The 20,529-nt window shown below is 36.4% G+C and overlaps 1 protein-coding gene across 13 annotated transcripts in view; it reads left to right on the top strand.

The window, feature by feature from the left end:
* The window catches only part of Stag2 (STAG2 cohesin complex component), a 130,762-nt gene that overhangs the window by 47,754 nt on the left and 62,479 nt on the right, over positions 1-20,529 (top strand). For all 13 annotated transcript variants that reach the window (NM_001434040.1, NM_001173507.2, XM_087599769.1 and 10 more), the window contains 3 exon segments: positions 8,831-8,969; positions 11,806-11,884; positions 16,807-16,971. In NM_001434040.1, the coding sequence (NP_001420969.1) occupies positions 8,926-8,969; positions 11,806-11,884; positions 16,807-16,971 (288 nt within the window). In that variant the 5' untranslated portion in view covers positions 8,831-8,925.

The following is a 20,529-nucleotide window of genomic DNA, read 5'->3' on the forward strand; positions in this document are numbered from 1 at the left end:
GCTAAGAGGAAAAGTCATAGCGCTGAGTGCCTGCAGAAAGAAACAGGAAAGAGCATATGTCAGCAGCTTGACAGCACACCTAAAAGCTCTAGAACAAAAAGAAGCAAATACACCCAGGAGGAGTAGAAGGCAGGAAATAATCAAACTCAGAGCGGAAATCAACCAAGTAGAAACAAAAAGGACCATAGAAAGAATCAACAGAACCAAAAGTTGGTTCTTTGAGAAAATCAACAAGATAGATAAACCCTTAGCCAGACTAACGAGAGGACACAGAGAGTGCGTCCAAATTAACAAAATCAGAAATGAAAAGGGAGACATAACTACAGATTCAGATGAAATTAAAAAAATCATCAGATCTTACTATAAAAACCTATATTCAACAAAACTTGAAAATCTTCAGGAAATGGACAATTTCCTAGACAGATACCAGGTACCGAAGTTAAATCAGGAACAGATAAACCAGTTAAACAACCCCATAACTCCTAAGGAAATAGAAGCAGTCATTAAAGGTCTCCCAACCAAAAAGAGCCCAGGTCCAGACGGGTTTAGTGCAGAATTCTATCAAACCTTCATAGAAGACCTCATACCAATATTATCCAAACTATTCCACAAAATTGAAACAGATGGATCACTACCGAATACCTTCTACGAAGCCACAATTACTCTTATACCTAAACCACACAAAGACACAACAAAGAAAGAGAACTTCAGACCAATTTCCCTTATGAATATCGACGCAAAAATACTCAACAAAATTCTGGCAAACCGAATCCAAGAGCACATCAAAACAATCATCCACCATGACCAAGTAGGCTTCATCCCAGGCATGCAGGGATGGTTTAATATACGGAAAACCATCAACGTGATCCATTATATAAACAAACTGAAAGAACAGAACCACATGATCATTTCATTAGATGCTGAGAAAGCATTTGACAAAATTCAACACCCCTTCATGATAAAAGTCCTGGAAAGAATAGGAATTCAAGGCCCATACCTAAACATAGTAAAAGCCATATACAGCAAACCAGTTGCTAACATTAAACTAAATGGAGAGAAACTTGAAGCAATCCCACTAAAATCAGGGACTAGACAAGGCTGCCCACTCTCTCCCTACTTATTCAATATAGTTCTTGAAGTTCTAGCCAGAGCAATCAGACAACAAAAGGAGGTCAAGGGGATACAGATCGGAAGAGAAGAAGTCAAAATATCACTATTTGCAGATGACATGATAGTATAGTTAAGTGATCCCAAAAGTTCCACCAGAGAACTACTAAAGCTGATAGACAACTTCAGCAAAGTGGCTGGGTATAAAATCAACTCAAGTAAATCATTTGCCTTCCTCTATACAAAAGAGAAACAAGCCGAGAAAGAAATTAGGGAAACGACACCCTTCATAATAGACCCAAATAATATAAAGTACCTCGGTGTGACTTTAACAAAGCAAGTAAAAGATCTGTACAATAAGAACTTCAAGACACTGAAGAAGGAAATTGAAGAAGACCTCAGAAGATGGAAAGATCTCCCATGCTCATGGATTGGCAGGATTAATATAGTAAAAATGGCCATTTTACCAAAAGCGATCTACAGATTCAATGCAATCCCCATCAAAATACCAATCCAATTCTTCAAAGAGTTAGACAGAACAATTTGCAAATTCATCTGGAATAACAAAAAACCCTTGATAGCTAAAGCTATCCTCAACAATAAAAGGACTTCAGGGGGAATCACTATCCCTGAACTCAAGCAGTATTACAGAGCAATAGTGAAAAAAACTGCATGGTATTGGTACAGAGACAGACAGATAGACCAATGGAACAGAATCAAAGACCCAGAAATGAACCCACACACCTATGGTCACTTGATTTTTGACAAAGGAGCCAAAACCATCCAATGGAAAAAAGATAGCATTTTCAGCAAATGGTGCTGGTTCAACTGGAGGTCAACATGTAGAAGAATGCAGATCGATCCATGCTTATCACCCTGTACAAAGCTTAAGTCCAAGTGGATCAAGGACCTCCACATCAAACCAGACACACTCAAACTAATAGAAGAAAAACTAGGGAAGCATCTGGAACACATGGGCACTGGAAAAAATTTCCTGAACAAAACACCAATGGCTTACGCTCTAAGATCAAGAATCGACAAATGGGATCTCATAAAACTGCAAAGCTTCTGTAAGGCAAAGGACACTGTGGTTAGGACAAAACGGCAACCAACAGATTGGGAAAAGATCTTTACCAATCCTACAACAGATAGAGGCCTTATATCCAAAATATACAAAGAACTCAAGAAGTTAGACCGCAGGGAAACAAATAACCCTATTAAAAAATGGGGTTCAGAGCTAAACAAAGAATTCACAGCTGAGGAATGCCGAATGGCTGAGAAACACCTAAAGAAATGTTCAACATCTTTTTAGTCATAAGGGAAATGCAAATCAAAACAACCCTGAGATTTCACCTCACACCAGTGAGAATGGCTAAGATCAAAAACTCAGGGGACAACAGATGCTGGCGAGGATGTGGAGAAAGAGGAACACTCCTCCATTGTTGGTGGGATTGCAGACTGGTAAAACCATTCTGGAAATCAGTCTGGAGGATCCTCAGAAAATTGGACATTGAACTGCCTGAGGATCCAGCTATACCTCTCTTGGGCATATACCCAAAAGATGCCCCAACATATAAAAAAGACACGTGCTCCACTATGTTCATCGCAGCCTTATTTATAATAGCCAGAAGCTGTAAAGAACCCAGATGCCCTCTAACAGAGGAATGGATACAGAAAATGTGGTACATCTACACAATGGAATATTACTCAGCTATCAAAAATAACGAGTTTATGAAATTCGTAGGCAAATGGTTGGAACTGGAAAATATCATCCTGAGTGAGGTAACCCAATCACAGAAAGACATACATGGTATGCACTCATTGATAAGTGGCTATTAGCCCAAATGCTTGAATTACCCTAAATGCCTAGAACAAATGAAACTCAAGACAGATGATCAAAATGTGAATGCTTCACTCCTTCTTTAAATGAGGAAAAAGAATACCCTTGGCAGGGAAGGGAGAGGCAAAGATTAAAACAGAGACTGAAGGAACACCCATTCAGAGCTTGCCCCACATGTGGCCCATACATATACAGCCACCCAATTAGACAAGATGGATGAATCAAAGAAGTGCAGACCGACAGGAGCCGGATGTAGATCTCTCCTGAGAGACACAGCCAGAATATAGCAAACACAGAGGCGAATGCCAGCAGCAAACCACTGAACTGAGAATAGGACCCACGTTGAAGGAATCAGAGAAAGAACTGGAAGAGCTTGAAGGGGCTCGAGACCCCATATGTACAACAATGCCAAGCAACCAGAGTTTCCAGGGACTAAGCCACTACCTAAAGACTATACATGGACTGACCCTGGACTCTGACCTCATAGGTAGCAATGAATATCCTAGTAAGAGCACCAGTGGAATGGGAAGCCCTGGGTCCTGCTAAGACTGCTCCCCCAGTGAAGTAGACTGGGGGGGGGGAGCGTGGCAATGGGGGGAGGGTTGGGAGGGGAACACCCATAAGGAAGGGGAGGGGGGGAAGGGAGTGTTTGCCTGGATACCGGAAAAGGGAATAACACTCGACATGTATACAAGAAATACTGAAGTTAATAAAAAAAAAATAAAATGTAAAAAAAAAAAAAAGAATGACTTTTGAGGGGGGAGGAGCATTAAGGTAAGATGATGACATGCATCTGTCAGGGTAGAGGTGACGAGAATTTTTAGTAGTAGAATAACACACCAGCTGCTTAGATGTTCTTTACCATGTTCCCCAGTAATATATGGATTCTGAGCAACATTGTTAGTCATGACTTGGTCATCTCTGTTTTGATCATTTGGGGTTGACTTAAAGACATCTTGAATAATTATTCTTCAAGGAAAAAATTAAAATTTTTCTTATTTTTTAAAAACTATGACAAAATGAGAGATTTTCAGTGTTTCAATTTGATGGTACAATTTAAGTGAATTAAAAAAGTCAGTTTCTGTAGGTAAAGATACAAACATTTATGTTTATTTGTGTTTATATGCTTGAATAATTAATTTCTTCACCTGTTTAGAAATGGAAGTTGTGTGTGTGTGTGTGTGTGTGCGTGCGCGTGTGTGTGCGTGTGCATGTGCATGTATGTATGTATGTAGGTAGGTGTGTATGTATATGTTGCTGCAGGGCGAATGTAAGTACTGGCAACCCAGTCTCAGAAGATGTTTTGTTACTAAATTTAACTTATGCAAATTGGAATAACATCCCATAAAGATACACTAAATATAGATAACTTTGAAACATGTCCATTAAGATGTGAACTGTATATAACTTAATCTGGCTTTCCTGCTCATTATCCTGTTCCACACTCCCACCTCCACCTAAGACATATGCCACTATTTTTGGCCCCAAGTTTATGGTCTTCTTTCTATAAAAAGCAGTTCCACAGGTGTTTTTTTTTTTTAATTTAATGTTTAGAATTGAATGTCGATAATCACCTATTGTTTTGTTGTCAAGGTTTTTTTTATTTCAATGTATTTAACAACTAGTAGCAGTATAGAGTACCTACGTCATTTTCTGTGAGCTCGTGTGTGAGACTCACTGGGTGTCTGAGAACCAAGGTGGAAGTGAGCCCTGTATTTAGTACTGTATTTTCCACCTATCCATACATATGCTACAACTTAATTTATAAATCGTTTGCAAATACTTTAGTTTGCAAATAGGTTAACAGTAATAACAAAACAGAAGATTGTCATATTAATGTATAAAACGTTACACATTGCAAGGCCATTATACTAAGTTAAAGAAAGGACATTGAAGAAAAGCACTGTGATACGGAGCTAGTGGATCTGATAACTGAGACAAGGCACTAAGTAACCAAGGGCATATAGCATATATGCAGGAAGGGAATACTGGATTAAGGATCTCATCCTAGCCTGGATGAGGAGAGAATGCAAAATTACAGTAATTGTGAACATTTAGATTTAGGATTGTTTCCTTAGAGAACTCTTCAACTTAGCATTCTCGGAGAGTTTTTAATCTAGGTTAAGGGAAACTATGGTTAACTAAAGTGTAGATGGAGAGATTATACTGTATGCCTGTGAGACTAAAGAAGATGGTCTTAATTTTTTACTCAGTGTACACATGTGGTGACTTTATTAATAAGAAAAAGCAAAAGCTAGTTGCTGGTGATGGCCCTTCTAAGGAAAATAGCCATGGAGATATATTCGTTTTTCATGTCTGTGCTCTGGCTCTGTCTTCCTAATTGTTGGAACAGCATCTCTTTTGTAGTAGTTATAGGGAATTCCTATATATGACCTCAAACATTTTCTTTGATACTGGATGAGAGCTCCACCTTGTGATCTTTGAGCATATATATATATATATATATATATATATATATATATATATATATATATATATCCTGCAGTAGTCCAGAAATGATTGTATTTTTAGTATTTTATGCTTTTATTTAATATAGCCACTACATGTTCTTACATTCTAATAGAATTAATCATATTTAAAGAGATTTTGGTGGGCAAGCACTGCAGTGGAGGCCTTGAACTTGCTAGGCAAGTGCTTTACTATCCCTTGCAGCCTTTCTTTTGCTTTTTAAGGTAGGGTCTCAACTAAGTTGTCAAGTTTGGGCTGTCTTTGAACTTGAGATCCCCCTGCCTTGTGCTACCACAATTGGCTGAAGTAATTATTTTCTACATTTTGTAATGCAAGTCTTTGGGAAAAGCAAATTGTATTTACATTACAGGTGTAGACATTCAAAATGAAAAGAAATGTTCTCAGTTCTTCCACTTCTGAAGTTACCACTGGCAACTCTCTCCACTGCATTCTCTTCTAAATTGCAGAGAAATGTTGCCGGTTTTTGTTAAGTTGTGATAAGTTGTTTGGTTAGTTAAGTGAACTGAGATGATTGAAAATAGCAAAATGTCCTGGGCTTGGTGGCGCAGATCTTTACTTCTAGCATTTAGAACTTGGCAAGTGGATCTCTGTGAGTTGAGACTAGTTTGTTCATTATAGTAATTCTATGACAGCCAGAGGTAAATAGTGAGACGACATCTCAAAAATAATACATATAACCAAAATATATGCGAATTTGGCATTTTAGGTTTAAGGGATATATATTTTCTTATAGGAATTAATGTTCTTTCATACTTCTTATATATGTAGTTCCATGAGAAATATTATGGTTTTGTTCAGTGCTGCTATTGAACAGTAATACCTCTACCCCACAGTGTTTGCTTGGGATGTGCTCAGAGATGCAGTGACAAAGTGTAGATGGATAGCACATATTGTTGAAATCTCATCCCCCTAGTTTCCCCCTGTGTCGTTTGAGAATTCATACCTTTACAATTCCCTTAAAATATGAAATATCCTTTCTTTTAAAACATTAATAGTATATTAGAAGACAAAGATTTTATATGTAATGATGAATCTCAGAAATACAGAATATTATACAGTTCTTTAGGGTACAGCTGGATTAAAATTTAAAGGTTTTAGAAGGGGGCAGTGGTTTAGCATATGGGGGAGACCATACTTAATAGTAGGTATAGTTTTAGATTTTACAACCTGAGGACTTTCCAGATAAAAGATAAGCACTGTGTGCTTGTTATATTGTCCATGGGATGTTCGTTTTCTTTTCTGTTTTGTCTAAGATTGGGTCTCAAGTATCCAGGGTCTTGAACTCTATGTAACCAAAGATGACCTTGAAATTCCTGTCTTCTTGCCTCCCATGTTCTGTGGTTAGAGGTATATGCTATCATTTATAGTACATAGTTTTTGTTCTTTTATTTTAGCCTCAGTATAGTAAAAGGTAGGAAATAGTGTTTTGAGACCATGTTTATCAATTGATGAATTGATGGAAAAATTGTTCCTTTTCGGGGTTGGGGATTTAGCTCAGTGGTAGAGCGCTTGCCTAGCAAGCACAAGGCCCTGGGTTCGGTCCCCAGCTCCGAAAAAAAACAAAAAAAACAAAAAAAACAAAAAAACAAACAAAAAAAACAAAAAAAAAAACCAAAATTGTTCCTTTTCTTGTTTCCTCTGCTTGCCATTTTCTCTTTCTATGAACCTAGAACTTACTGTGTAGACCAGGCTAACCTGGAACTAGAATAATCTTCTGCCTTTGCTTTCTGTTGGGATTATAGCTTTTTTCTTATGTCTGTTTTATTGGAAAAGGTCATTAGAATTTCACAAATGTGATATATTTGAACATTTATAAAGATAGATTGAACTTTACTTACTCCAAAATTATTTTTGTTTTTACATCTATTTACCTGTATGTGTGTGTAGATATATGTAAGTTAGTGTATGCATGCATGACATGGTACATATGTGGAGGTTATTTGACATTTTGAGAAAGATAAATTTTCTCTTTACACCATGTGTGTCCTACGAATTGAATTGAAGCCATCAGGTCTTGCAGGAGGTGCTCTTACCAACTGACACCATCTCAGAGGCCCTCATCTACTTTGGGTGACCACCAAGTACTTCGATTCTCTTTTAAAAGAATAAAACAAAAACAAAACCTGAAAGTCATAAAAAGAAGTCATGTGTGGTGTTATATATATCTATAATCCTAGGGCTTGGGAAATGAGGCAGGAGGATCAAGAAACCTGAGGACCTGGGGTTGATCTTTAGAACCTATATAATGGTGGAAGAAGTTGACTTCACAAAGAAGTCATCTGACCTCCACATGTGACACTCTGATTAATATATGCGCTGATAAAGAAAATTTTACATTTTATATTCTAAGAAATTCAGACCTTAGCTTCAGCCTGTTGCCCTGTCCTCTATATTATATACCAGTTGGTAGCGTATCATTCTTTATTTAGGAGATGTACCTGTGACCTTCAAAGCTAGAAGTGACCCCTTTCTCATGTCCACACTGAGACTTATTTGGTAACAAGTCTCTTTTTTGTTTGAGATATGTTATTATGTAGCCTAGGCTGGCCTCAAACTCATGGTGCTGAGGCTGTACTTGTACACCACCATAGCTAGCTAAAAGTAGCATTCTTAAATTTTTCTGACTTGTTTTATTTGTTCTGTTGAGGATCACACTCAAGCATGCCAGCCAATGCTATTCAGACTAATTTCAGGTACAACATAGCATTATCATGACAGGGTTCTTTTTAGTAAGTGTTGTACTATATGTTTTATCAAGAATGGAGAAACTTGTCCTAAAAGTGTTTTAAAATTTTATCTTAAGATACAGAAAAGCTTTTTTTTTCTTCTTTTTTTCAGAGCTGGGGACCGAACCCAGGGCCTTGTGCTTGCTAGGCAAGCGCTCTACCACTGAGCTAAATCCCCAACCCCGAAAAGCTCTTTTTTAAATAACAATGTCTGGATACCATCAATAAAAAGCTAAAAGGTTTTAGGCCCTTTTTAAACTTAAAGGAACTTCAGAACTTTAGTAAGAGAGCCACATTCTATTCATTTTTAGTGTGTGCTTATTTGTATATATGTGATATTTATGTTTTATGCATATATACATGTGTGCATACAGATGCAAGTTTGTATATGCATGGGTAGATTAATGGATGGACAGGGGTTGGGGGGAATGCTAGGTTACTGTGTCATGAGAAATTTTAAACAAAATTGTGTGTGATACAATATTCATTGATGTTGTATTATTACTGTAGATCTGTAAGAGATGTTAACATCCAGCCAAATGGAAAAGAACAAAATACTTATTTACTAGAACACATTAAGAGACACTGGGGAATTCAGCTTTTAAGTATGAATATTTCTTGATGTTTAAGGTGTATTTATAATGAATATGTCATTTTCTCTTTAAAGGAACTGTCTTTCTTAGAGGAAGCACACTGTCTTTTATTCACATAAATATATGAATATATTTCTGACATTGGGGTGATCCAGAAGATGATAAAGAAATGATAGCAGCTCCAGAAATACCAACTGATTTTAATCTACTGCAGTAAGTACTATGTATTGTAAAACATTTACATATCTTTTTTTTTCACAAAATTGAAATAGTAATTTTGCTCCCCATGAGATCTTAATATATAAATTAGCTCATGTTTTGAAGGTTGTTTATTTTTAATCAGTACTCATTCAATTGTATTTTTACCACTTCTGTAATGTTCTGGATCTATATTTAAAATTTACACATGGTACAGTTTACTATTATTCTACAATAACTTTATTTCCAGTTATAGGTTTGTGTATATGTCTGTATATGAATATGTACATGTGTATGCAGTTGCCAATTAAAGCCAGAAGAGAGCATCCGATTCCCTGGAGTTACTGGAAAGTGAACACTGCAAGAGCTCTACATGCTTTTAACTACTGAACCGTCTCTCCAGCTTCTATTATTTTTTAATGTGCAGTTTGGAATCCATTGTTGGTTTTGTAGTATGCCTTAGTTACTGTTTTCTTGCTGTGAAGAGACATCGTGTCAGTGGGAACTCTTATGTAAAAAGCACTTAATTGGAGTCCTGCTTACAGTTTCGGAGGGTTAATGTGTGATCATCATGGCAGGAAGTAGACTGGCATGGTGCTATCATAGTAGCTGAGAACTTTACATCCTGATCTGCAGTCAGAAGCAGGGGAGAGACAGACAGACAGACTGACAGACAGACAGACTGAGTGACTGACTGACTGACACACTGACACAACTCCAACCAGGCTACATCTCCTAATCTGTCTCAAACAGTGCTAGTAACTGGCACCTAGCATATAAGCCTATGTGGGCCCTTATCATTCAAACTACCACATAGTACTAGTTGTTTTCAGGAAGAATATTGGGGTATTAAAATGTTCAGCTAGAAAGGAGTGATACTATACATTAGTATTTAGATTGTAGTCTCATGTCATTAATGAAATGAGTGTAAGATATCTCAATTATTTGTTGTAAAACCAAGTTATATGCATAGTGGTCTAGAAAAGATATTTGAATACTTGACCACCCACCCATCTAACTCTCCTTCCCCCATCCTGTCTTTAAAGTTCCATACACTTTTGATGCTGAAGAGATGGCTAGTTGTTACAAGGACTTGCAGAGCCTCCGCGTTCGCTTTCCAGCACTTACATGGTCACTTAACAACTATCTGTAACTCAGGTTCTGGGTGACCTGTCACTCTCTTTGGGTAGCAGGCATGCAAATAAAACACTAAGACATATAAAACAAATAAAAGTAAACATATACTTTTTAGTCTGCTTTTGTTGTAATTACTCCTTTCTTCCTTCCTCCCTCCCTTCCTTCCTTCCTTCCTTCCTTCCTTCCTTCCTTCCTTCCTTCCTTCCTTCCTTTCATTTTACAGTAGGATCAGCTCTTGTATTATTTTGTTTTTATTGGGAGGAAACGGCATGCCACCACAGTGTCTGGATAACAAGTTCCAGGCTAGCCTGAACTATACAATCAGATATTGGTCTATCTGGCCTATACAGTGAGACCCTGTTTCTGTAGGAATCATTTTATGTGCATACGTGTCCTGTGGAGGTGGGTTTTTTGTGTTTGTTTTTTTGAGACAGGTCTAAAAAAGTATGTAACCTTGGTTGGTCTAATCAAGTATTGAGTTACATCTGTAGTCTCTAAAATTATGTTTTTGTTTTGAGACAGTCTTATAGAGCCTAGGCTATCCTTAAACTCACTGTGTAGCTGAGAATCACCTTGAACTCTCAGCCTTATTTCTCAAATGTTTGGGTTACAGGCATTTACTACCTTGCTCATTTTTACTCATTACTAGGGATTGAACCTGGGAAATTGTAAAAACGTAGTCTGCTGAGTTACATTTTCAGCTCAATCCGTGATATTTTAATTGCAATAAATTTAATTTGCTATGCTTTAAAGTTCCTAAGGAAAAACAGCATCTTTAGAGGGACATATCAAACCTGGAATGCATTTTTGTTAAAGGAGATATTGAACCAGCTTTAGTGGTGCATACCTGTGGTCATACATGTGAAGTAGAGGCAGGAAGATTGGGAGTTTGAGGTCAGACTGGGCTACATAATGAGAGCCTGCTTATAAAAACAAAACCATCTTCCAAATAGCAAATTCTTGTTAAAGATAGGACAGTGGATTAGGTAATGTAAGGAATTAAGATATGCCTGCTTTTAGGAACTCATATTTTATAGTTATAAAGCAAAAAGTATGCAGTTTCTTAGGCATGTCAAAATTAGATCATTAACAAATTTACATTGTAGATTACTGTATTGTTATAGAATACTTAAAATAATATGGATCTGTTATAGGATAATGGATAACAAGAATTGACAGGAGTAGACTAGGCCCTGACTGTTGTGGGTCTCTCATAGAAGGGTGTGTGTGTGGTGCTGGGGAGGAGACAGGGTTTGTGGAGGGGAAACTAGGAAGGATGATAACATTTGAAATGTAAATAAAGAAAATAACCGATAAAAATTTATCAAAACATAAATGTTTAGAGAAACCAATGTCTTAGTACTCTTTGTAATTGGTCAGTTTTTTAATCTGTTTGGTAATGTTTTAAGGTATATTTTATGAAAGTATATAAGTTCCTTTTCTTATTAATTAAACTTCTTCTTTACCCACTTCATATATGTATATAGTGAGTTTTACTTATGTTTCCCCTCCATTCTCTCTTCCCTCCTTCTCCTCCTGCCATCTCATCCTCTTCCCCACAGGACCCTGTTCCACATTCTGAACTTCATCTTATTTGTGAGTTATTGATTTATGAGTCAGCCATTTCTTTCTTATTAGATAATGTTTAAAAATTGGTAACATCATCTACATTTCCAAGGAAAGTTTAAAATGTTTGCTTATCTTTTTGTCACAGGGAGTCAGAAACACATTTTTCTTCTGACACAGATTTTGAAGACATTGAAGGAAAAAATCAGAAGCAAGGCAAAGGCAAAGTATGTATCATTTATGTGACTTTGTTTTTAACATGTATGTGCATGCACGCTTCGGTGAAGGAATTTTATACTTCAAATTTGGCTTGTGTTGGGGCCTCAGTTGTATGGCAAGCCTGAGTATGCATGTTTTTATGCTTTCAGACTAAATCCCTTTTGTGGGTATCTGTATATAATATTGTTGAACTTATTGAACATTATTGTTTATAGTAGATCATTTTATAAAGTATACTGTGATAAACAAAATATGGCATGACAACTCAATTTGATTTCTCAGTAAATCAATTGTTACGTTGAAATGTTCTGTTACCTCAAACATAAACTCAAAATACATAAACTTCCAATGATGTACCCTGGATATGTAATATACAACCAAGTTATGTCCTGTGAACATAATGTTAAATATGAAACTAACAAAGTTAAGTTTTTAGTCAGAAGAATACATTATAGAGTCATTTTTTGCATAAAATACATGGAACCAAAGGGAAAGACGTGTCTTTCTAAGCACTTCTAAAGGTGTGTGTGTTGTGTGTGTGTGTATGTGTGTTAGAACTTTTTTAACTTTACAGAGCCAGTGCTTTAGGTAAGCTATTAGAGGCCAGATTTATTATAACAATAATAGCAAATACATTTTGGCACTATTCTATGTATATTTTAGGTGTTGTGGTAACAATTGTACATATGTATGTACGTATATACATATATACATGTATGTGCATATAAAATCTAATTTAATATCAGATTAAGTTCAAATGTTGAGTCGGGAGAGGTGGTTCAGTGGTTACAAGTATGTACTGCTTTTCAGAAAGACCCTAGTTTGATTCCCAGAATTAATGTCCTGTTTCTTATAGCTGACTATCAATCTGACTCCAGAGGAATCTGATGCCTCTGGCTTCTATAGGCACATCCATCTATGTGTACATAACCACTCACAGACATGCATAAAGTTTAAAGAAAGTCTTGAATATAATTCTTGCTTATTTTATAGACAGAAACTGAAGGCTAGAGGTAGTCAATGGTTTCCTTTCCTGATAGCTTATTATGCTACCTCTAAACATCTTATTTAAAAGGCATTTTACTACTCCTCTTCTTGCTCCCCTCCTTTTCTCTCCTCTTGCAGATGGAGCCTCAGTGTCATGTAGCCCATGGTATCCTTGAACAGATTTTGTAGCCAAGGCTGGCCTTTGATGATTTTTTTACAGTGTTGGGATTACAGGTCTTATATGACTACGTTAAGCTTTACTTCCTGTAAAATTCCCTTATTCTACTGTATGGTTTTCTCAAGCACTTCAGATCCATTGAAGCATTTTAATTGTACTATTTTTTATAGTGACCAAGCATATTTATGCACATGATATACAGTTTGAAAGTATTTGATTCTGTGTTAACATTAACATTTTAAAAAACATTTTAATATATTCTTTTTTAGCATTATCTCTCTGAAATTCTTTTATTTGGTTCAAAATCTTTTCATTTTATAATTAGGAATTAATGATTTAGACTGATTCCTTACTAGGTAATATCTCAAATATTATGGAAATTATTTATTGAAATAATTATTAAGCATAGTGGTGTTTTTGCTAGGTTGGTTACATATGCCTTTAATCTCAGTTACTCAGGAGGCTAAAGTAGGTGGATTTCAAGTTCATTCCTGGGTGGACTCTTTATTTACTTCAAGTCCAGCCTAGGAAATGACATAGCAAAATCCTGTCTCAAAATAATACTGAAATGGACTGGAAATATAGTTCAATGATAAGTGCTTCCCTAGGGCATCCCCATTACCACAAAATAGCAACACCAAAAAGAAGTCTTGAACAACAACAAAAACCCCAAACCAGAGTATGGTTCTTGTGGACTACTGAAGGAGAAATGCCCTCTATAGAGTAATATGCAAGCATGCAGAGTATCTGTGGAAATACATTTGTAGCCTTGACTCTAGATCAGAAAATCTAGGAACATGGCTTGCTTTTGGAGTGTCCATTATATAAAAGTAACAATTATATCTTAAATGTTTTTTAAGTAAAGATATAGTTTATATTTGAGTGTGTTGTTAAGTTTAACTGTCAACGTGACACTTCTTAAAAAAGTCTGGGAAAGAGTGGTAATGATGAAATACCTGGATAAGTTGGCCTGTGGGCATGTCTTGGGATGTTTTTGATTGTGAAATGATATAGGGAAACCCAGGGGCCCATTTTGGGTGATACTATTCCCTAGGTAAGAGTGTCTGAATTGTGTAAAAGAAGAGAAAGCTGGCTGAGAGCAAGCAAGGCTGTGGGGTGTGACTGCTTGAATTTCTACCATGCTGTCTGTGAAATGATAGACTGTATCCTGGAATTGTAAGCCAAATAAAGCCTTCCTTCCCTAAGTATTTTACCACAGTAAGAGAACTGAAAACTAGAACAGTGGCCAATAATGCCAGATATCTAGTGTTAACTTTACAGACAGTTTGCTGACCTTTGCTTGCTAGATTACAAAAATGTATACCTCTAAAAGGAGCTGTGAAATCATCGTGTGCAGGGATCTGAAATGCTTCCTTTCAAGATTTTATTTTGGCACTAGCATTTAAGAAATGAGTTAGAGGGGTTGGAGAAATTACTTAGCACTTAAAAGCGCTTGCTTGCTGCTCTTTCCAAAGGACCAAGGTTTGATGATTTACAGCTCTCTGGAAATGAAGTTGAAGTGCAGGGTTTCCTGTTCTGTTCTCCCTCAACACTAGGCACACACATGGTACACCAACATATATGCAGGTAAATCACTCATACACACATACATGAGTTAGGGTAAAATGGTTTTATCTCTTGATAACATACAAATCAAGTTATACCAAATCCCAGCATGGATGGAGAAGTGGGGCGAGCTATGATGTTCATCCCTTGCCTGAGGAGCTATTAGTGATTAATGACTACTGGTAAAGGGAGAATCAGGTTTCTTCAGGATTTGGCTCCTGAGAGGTTACCCATGCTCCTTTATGTTTTCCTATCACCATGCAGATACTTGTAGCACTAGGTAGACTCCTTTGCTTGGGCGGGGCGGGGCGGGGCGGGGATGGATGGATGGATGGAGGAAGGGAGGGAACAGATATAATTGTGAGGGAAAACAGACATTAAAGGGTTGGAGATTGGAGTGAATTTGAAAAAAATATATATACACATGTATGAAATTCTCAATTAAAAGAAAATGTACTAGACTTTTTTTTTCTTTAACAAGGTATAAAGGTTATGGGAGTGTTTTTTATAAGTTATATATTGAATCTTAACATTTTATGTACAGATTTATTTATCGTGTGTGCATATATGTATGTACATATGCGTGAATGGCGTGCATAAGTTGGGATGTGACTGCTTCTTGTGGAAGTCAGAGGACAACTGGTGGAAGTTGTTCATTACTGACATTTGAATCTTGGGAATTGAACTCAGGTCATCAGACTTGGTAGCAAGTGTTTGACCTTATGAGCCATTTCTTTGGAACCTTTTCACTGACTTAAGAAACTCCTACTCCCAATGCTGACAGATTCCTTATAAGTGAATTTCATTTCCCCATAGTTATTAATTGAATTCTCAGGGTGTTTAAGAGTTGGCCCAGGTCAAAAATGAATTTTATAACTTTATTTACACTCTGCACAAAGCCTGCGGTGATGGGACTGCAGAGATGAGCACTGGCTGTTCTTAGAGAGGACCTGGGGGCTTGATTTCTGGCACCTAAATGGTGGCTCACACTGTTTGTAGCTTAACTTTTGGGGATATATATATATATATATATATATATATATATATATATATATATATGTATATATATGTATGTATGTATGTATGTATGTATGTATGTATATGGGCAAAGTTGTCATATACGTAAAATGAAAATTTGAAAAAGAATATTGCAGTGACTTATACACCTGACAGTAGGAATTAAGTTAGATTGTTGAACTAAGTCTAAGTTACTTTATAAGAGGTTATTCTAGCTACCCCTTCTATTCTGAACCTTAACATTGCATGATAGACTAAGAAAACTTGAAAAGATATTTTTATTTTTGTGACTTTTTTTCAGACTATTGATGAGTACTTTTTTTTTTTCTTTTTCTTTTTTTCGGAGCTGGGGACCGAACCCAGGGCCTTGCGTTTGCTAGGCAAGCGCTCTACCACTGAGCTAAATCCCCAACCCCTGATGAGTACTTTTAATGTTGTGATAGGACATTATTTTGCACAATTACATTAAGTAGACTTTATTCTTGGAGATTTAGATCTAAGTACAATGTACTGAATTTCTTCCCACAAGAAATGATAATTATAGCAATTATTTTTACTTTATGTGCTGAGTATATTTTAATAAATATTTTCTGTTTTCATAATCACAACAATCCTGTGAGGTAGGCATAGTTTGAAACTGGAAAATGATTCTTTTTCTTCTTAGTTTCCTTTCTCCCTCTCCTTCCCCATTCTTTGCTCTTCTCTTTCTAATTTCTTCTCCTCTCTTTTCTTCTCTTCTACAACAAGGCCTCATGTAGCCCAGATTGACCTTGAATTTGTTATGTAGCTGGTCTTGAATTCCTGATTCTTCTGCTTCAGACTCTTGAATGCTGAAATCTGCTACTATGCTCAGATGGGAAAGAAGTGGGTAAATTAATGTATGGATGAACAACTTGTCCAAAATCACTCAGCTAACAGAAGTAGAAATTTGGACCCTATAATTTATTCTCAGAGGTTATGATCTACTGTATTATTGTGTGAGTTTTATGGAAAACAAAATGAAGAGTCTATAATTATCATGTAACTTTCTTATATATGAATGACATTCTAAATATCAAATTTAATTATATTATAATTATTAATTGCTTTCTTTGCATTTTTGTTTTGAATTTCAAGAATAGTGAGAGTTATGTAAGTTAATAAATTTCCGTGTTTTTTTTTTTTTTTTTTTTTTTTTTGCAGACTTGTAAAAAAGGCAAGAAGGGTCCAGCAGAGAAGGGTAAAAGTGGAAATGGAGGAGGAAAACCTCCTTCTGGTCCAAACCGAATGAATGGTCATCATCAGCAGAATGGAGTTGAAAACATGATGTTGTTTGAAGTTGTAAAAATGGGCAAGAGTGCTATGCAGGTAACATTTATGATGCTCTTTGAAATTTATCTCTGTGTTTTAAATGCTAGTAACAGAGAAAGTACCACCCTGATTTTTCTCTTCTTTAAAACAGTTAATTTTTGTTATGTATTCTTCCCCAGTTCATGTGTGTGCTCGTGTCTTTGTCATCTGTGTGTACATGTACATGCATCCGTGTGCTCCATGGCGTGTGTATAGAGAAGAGCTTGGTGAAATCATTTCCCTCCTTCCTTTCATCTTTATGAGGGCTTAGGAGAGTAAACCTAATATGACCAGATTTGCTTGGTAGGTGTCTCTACCTACAGAGGCATCTTGCTAGCCCTCTTTTCATTTTAATTTTATTCATTATTATTGTGACTAAGTCTGACATGTTTGTGTACCTGTCATTGTGTACATATTGTGATCCTCATGTGGATGTCAGAGAGCTGTTAGTTCTTTCTATTCTGTGGGCTCCAGAGATTGGACTCAGGCTGTTAGGTCTGCATGAGGAGCACTTAACTCGTTGAACTAGTTTGCTGGCCCTTCCTTGAGTTCTCTAATTGTGTTTTAAAAAATATAAGACTATGAATGTATTTATAATACCTTTTATTGGGGGTTGCTAGGCCTCCAACCCAGAGTCATTTCTAGTCTAGGCAAGTATTCTAACCACTCTACTAGGCCATTGTTAGGTCTTTGTATTTGCATCTGTGTGTTTTCTTTGTGCTTGAACTCAAGGTCTTGTATAAATCCTCTACCACTCAACCACAACTTCAGCTCGACCCTGTGTCTTGAGTTAGTTTCTATTGTTTTTTGTAAGTTTTAATAATATAAGACAGGAAATTAATTGATTAAAAAGTTGATATTATGCTTGGTTATGAAAATTCATATTCCCTGCTATTTATATAGCTGCCATTTACAAATGAAGTCTTAAGAGATGTTCAGTGGTTAAGGGCACTTAATATTCTTGCAGAATGTCTTAGTCAGTTTTCTATCACGTGAAGAGACACTTTGACCACAGCAACTCTTGTAAAGGAAAGCATTTAATTGGGTGTTGCTTACAGTTTCAGAGGTTTAGGCCATCATCGTCATGAAAGGGAGCATGGCAACACTAAGGCAGACATGCTACCAGAGAGCTCTACATCTTGATAAAGGCATCAGGATGTGAGAGACATTAAATCTGGCTTGAGCACATGACATCACAAAGCCCACCAGTGACTCACTTCCTGCAACAAAGATAAACCATTTCCTATGAGCCAAGCATTCAAATCTATGGGCTTATGAGAGCCATTCTTATTCAAAACACCACACAGACGACATGGGTTCAATTCTTAGCACCCACCTGATGATTTACAAATGTCTGTAGCTTCAGTGTAAGGGGATCTGAAGTTCTTTTCTGACCTGGTATCATTATATCTTCATCATTTACATGATATACACACATAAAATAAAACAAAAAATAATTAAAATAGATAGAGTATGGTTGATGTCTTAGTTACATTTCTATTGCTGTGACAAAAGAACCATCACTGAGGTAATTTTTAAAAATTAATTTAGGACTCATGGTTCATTACCGTGGCTTGGAGCAGGCAAGCAGACATGGCACTGAAGTGATAGTTAAGATTTAACTGAAAATTTAAAACTCACTTCCCATACATACCTCCTCTGACAAGGCCATACTTTTCTAAGGAGTTCCACTAAGCACACAAGTATAGGAGCCTATGGGCCAACTTTCATCAGAAACACCATAGATGGAATTTTTGGTGGAGTGACATAATACTACTATCTACTTAATGGTTGTAAATCTTAGTAAATACTCAAGGAATATATACTGTCTTTTTGTTGTTTATCTGAGATAGGGTCTCTGTTTTGCTCAAGATGGTAAGGAAATTTTAGGCTCAAGCAACCCTTCTACCTGAGCCTACTTAAAAGCAAGGAATATAAACTATATATACCATCACATTCTTCCTGGAATATAGAATGAACTTAATGTTATAGGGAATTAACTTCACATACAAAGGTAGTTATCTGAGGAGTAGTTATCTAGGCTTTATGTTATTAATTTAAATGCACAATTTGCTTATATAATGCTGTAAATATTTGACTATGTAATTAAGATGGAAAATATGTATCCGGTAGTTTCATATGCAAAATAAAAATATGTAGCCACTTGTGCCTTTAGCAGTTTCATAGAATGTATCAGATGAACTCACTGTAATTCATCTTCTTCACTTTAATATAGTTCCATTTAGTGCTGACAAGTTTTGATGGTTAACTACAACATGAGTACACATTTGACTTCACTGTATTAGGATGAGTTGTGTGTCACCTTGGCGTGTATATACTATTTTATTTACTTACTCTATAGTTTAAAAGTACTTACCTGTTAAGATTTCCTCTTCCATTAGTTTTATTAAATGGGACATATTATTCTCAGCTGTATTGTATTCCATTTCAATATTTTCTTCTTTTGTTATTTTTCTCTATAATACTTGTTCTATATCAACCAAAAACATTAATGTGCACATTTGCGCAAGTATGCGCGCGCGCACAAACACACACACACACACACTGGGGGAAGACAGACACTGAGAGACTTACTGTTTTCTTTTTGGTCAGTGCTGGAAATCAGTCCCTGGGTACATGCTAAAGCACGTGCTCTATCATTGACTGAGCCACAACTCCAGCCTTCTGTTTGATACCTTTAATTTTGTTATTATTAGTATTTTTAGTTCATTTGTATTGCTACAGAATAATACTAGATAGCATATAAACAGCAGAAAATGATTTCTCAGTTAAAACTAGAAATTCTGAGAACATGGTAATGGTAGATTGTAGGGCCTTCTTTGTAGTTCATAGATAGGGCCAGCTTCCTTGCATGTGTCTCTTGCAAGACAGCTCTCTGGGTTCTAGTTCATAAGAATGTGAATCCCATTTGTGAGGGCTTTATATAGTCTAATTGTCTTCTAATGTCCTGTGGAATTTTTCTAATACTATCACACTGGTTGGTGCTCGGGTCCCAGCAGAACATGCAGTATTGAAATGATACAAATTGTCAGAATTTTCAGCTTTTAGGTACAGCAGAGTAGATGCTGCTTCTATTTTCCTCTAAGTCTTGTGGGCTTTTGTTGATGATTATTTTAGGTTATCAGGTGTTTTCAGAATAGCCTAACTTGCACGGGGACCTGGGTTTGGCCTCTAGCACCGAGAAGAAAAAGATTACTAAAAAGCAAAACTAAAAACCTGACCAGAACTCTGTTTCTGACTGCTCCAGGACATTTCTCGTTACCTCCCCAGGGATTGCCCTGAAGCTCTTGTTCACCTCTGGGTCATTATATGTATTTCCTCTTGTGTTCCTTTCCTAAGGCCAGATTTGATCAAGGAAATCTGCTTTTTAGAAACTGAGCTTTTCCTTACCCAAAAGTTCCAGCCCAGATTTCCTTATGACATACTTTCTATTTCTCAGCCACAGTATGTGCTCTGTTCTCAGGCCTTTATGTTCTCTAGATGCTTGGAATGATTTATTCCAAATCAAATAGCACTGACTAAATAAAAAATATTCTTTAAAAACCTTATTTTAAA

The sequence above is a fragment of the Rattus norvegicus genome, chromosome X, assembly GCF_021556685.1.
Source record: "Rattus norvegicus strain SHRSP/BbbUtx chromosome X, alternate assembly SHRSP_T2T, whole genome shotgun sequence".
In the NCBI taxonomy this organism is placed as follows: Eukaryota; Metazoa; Chordata; class Mammalia; order Rodentia; family Muridae; genus Rattus; species Rattus norvegicus.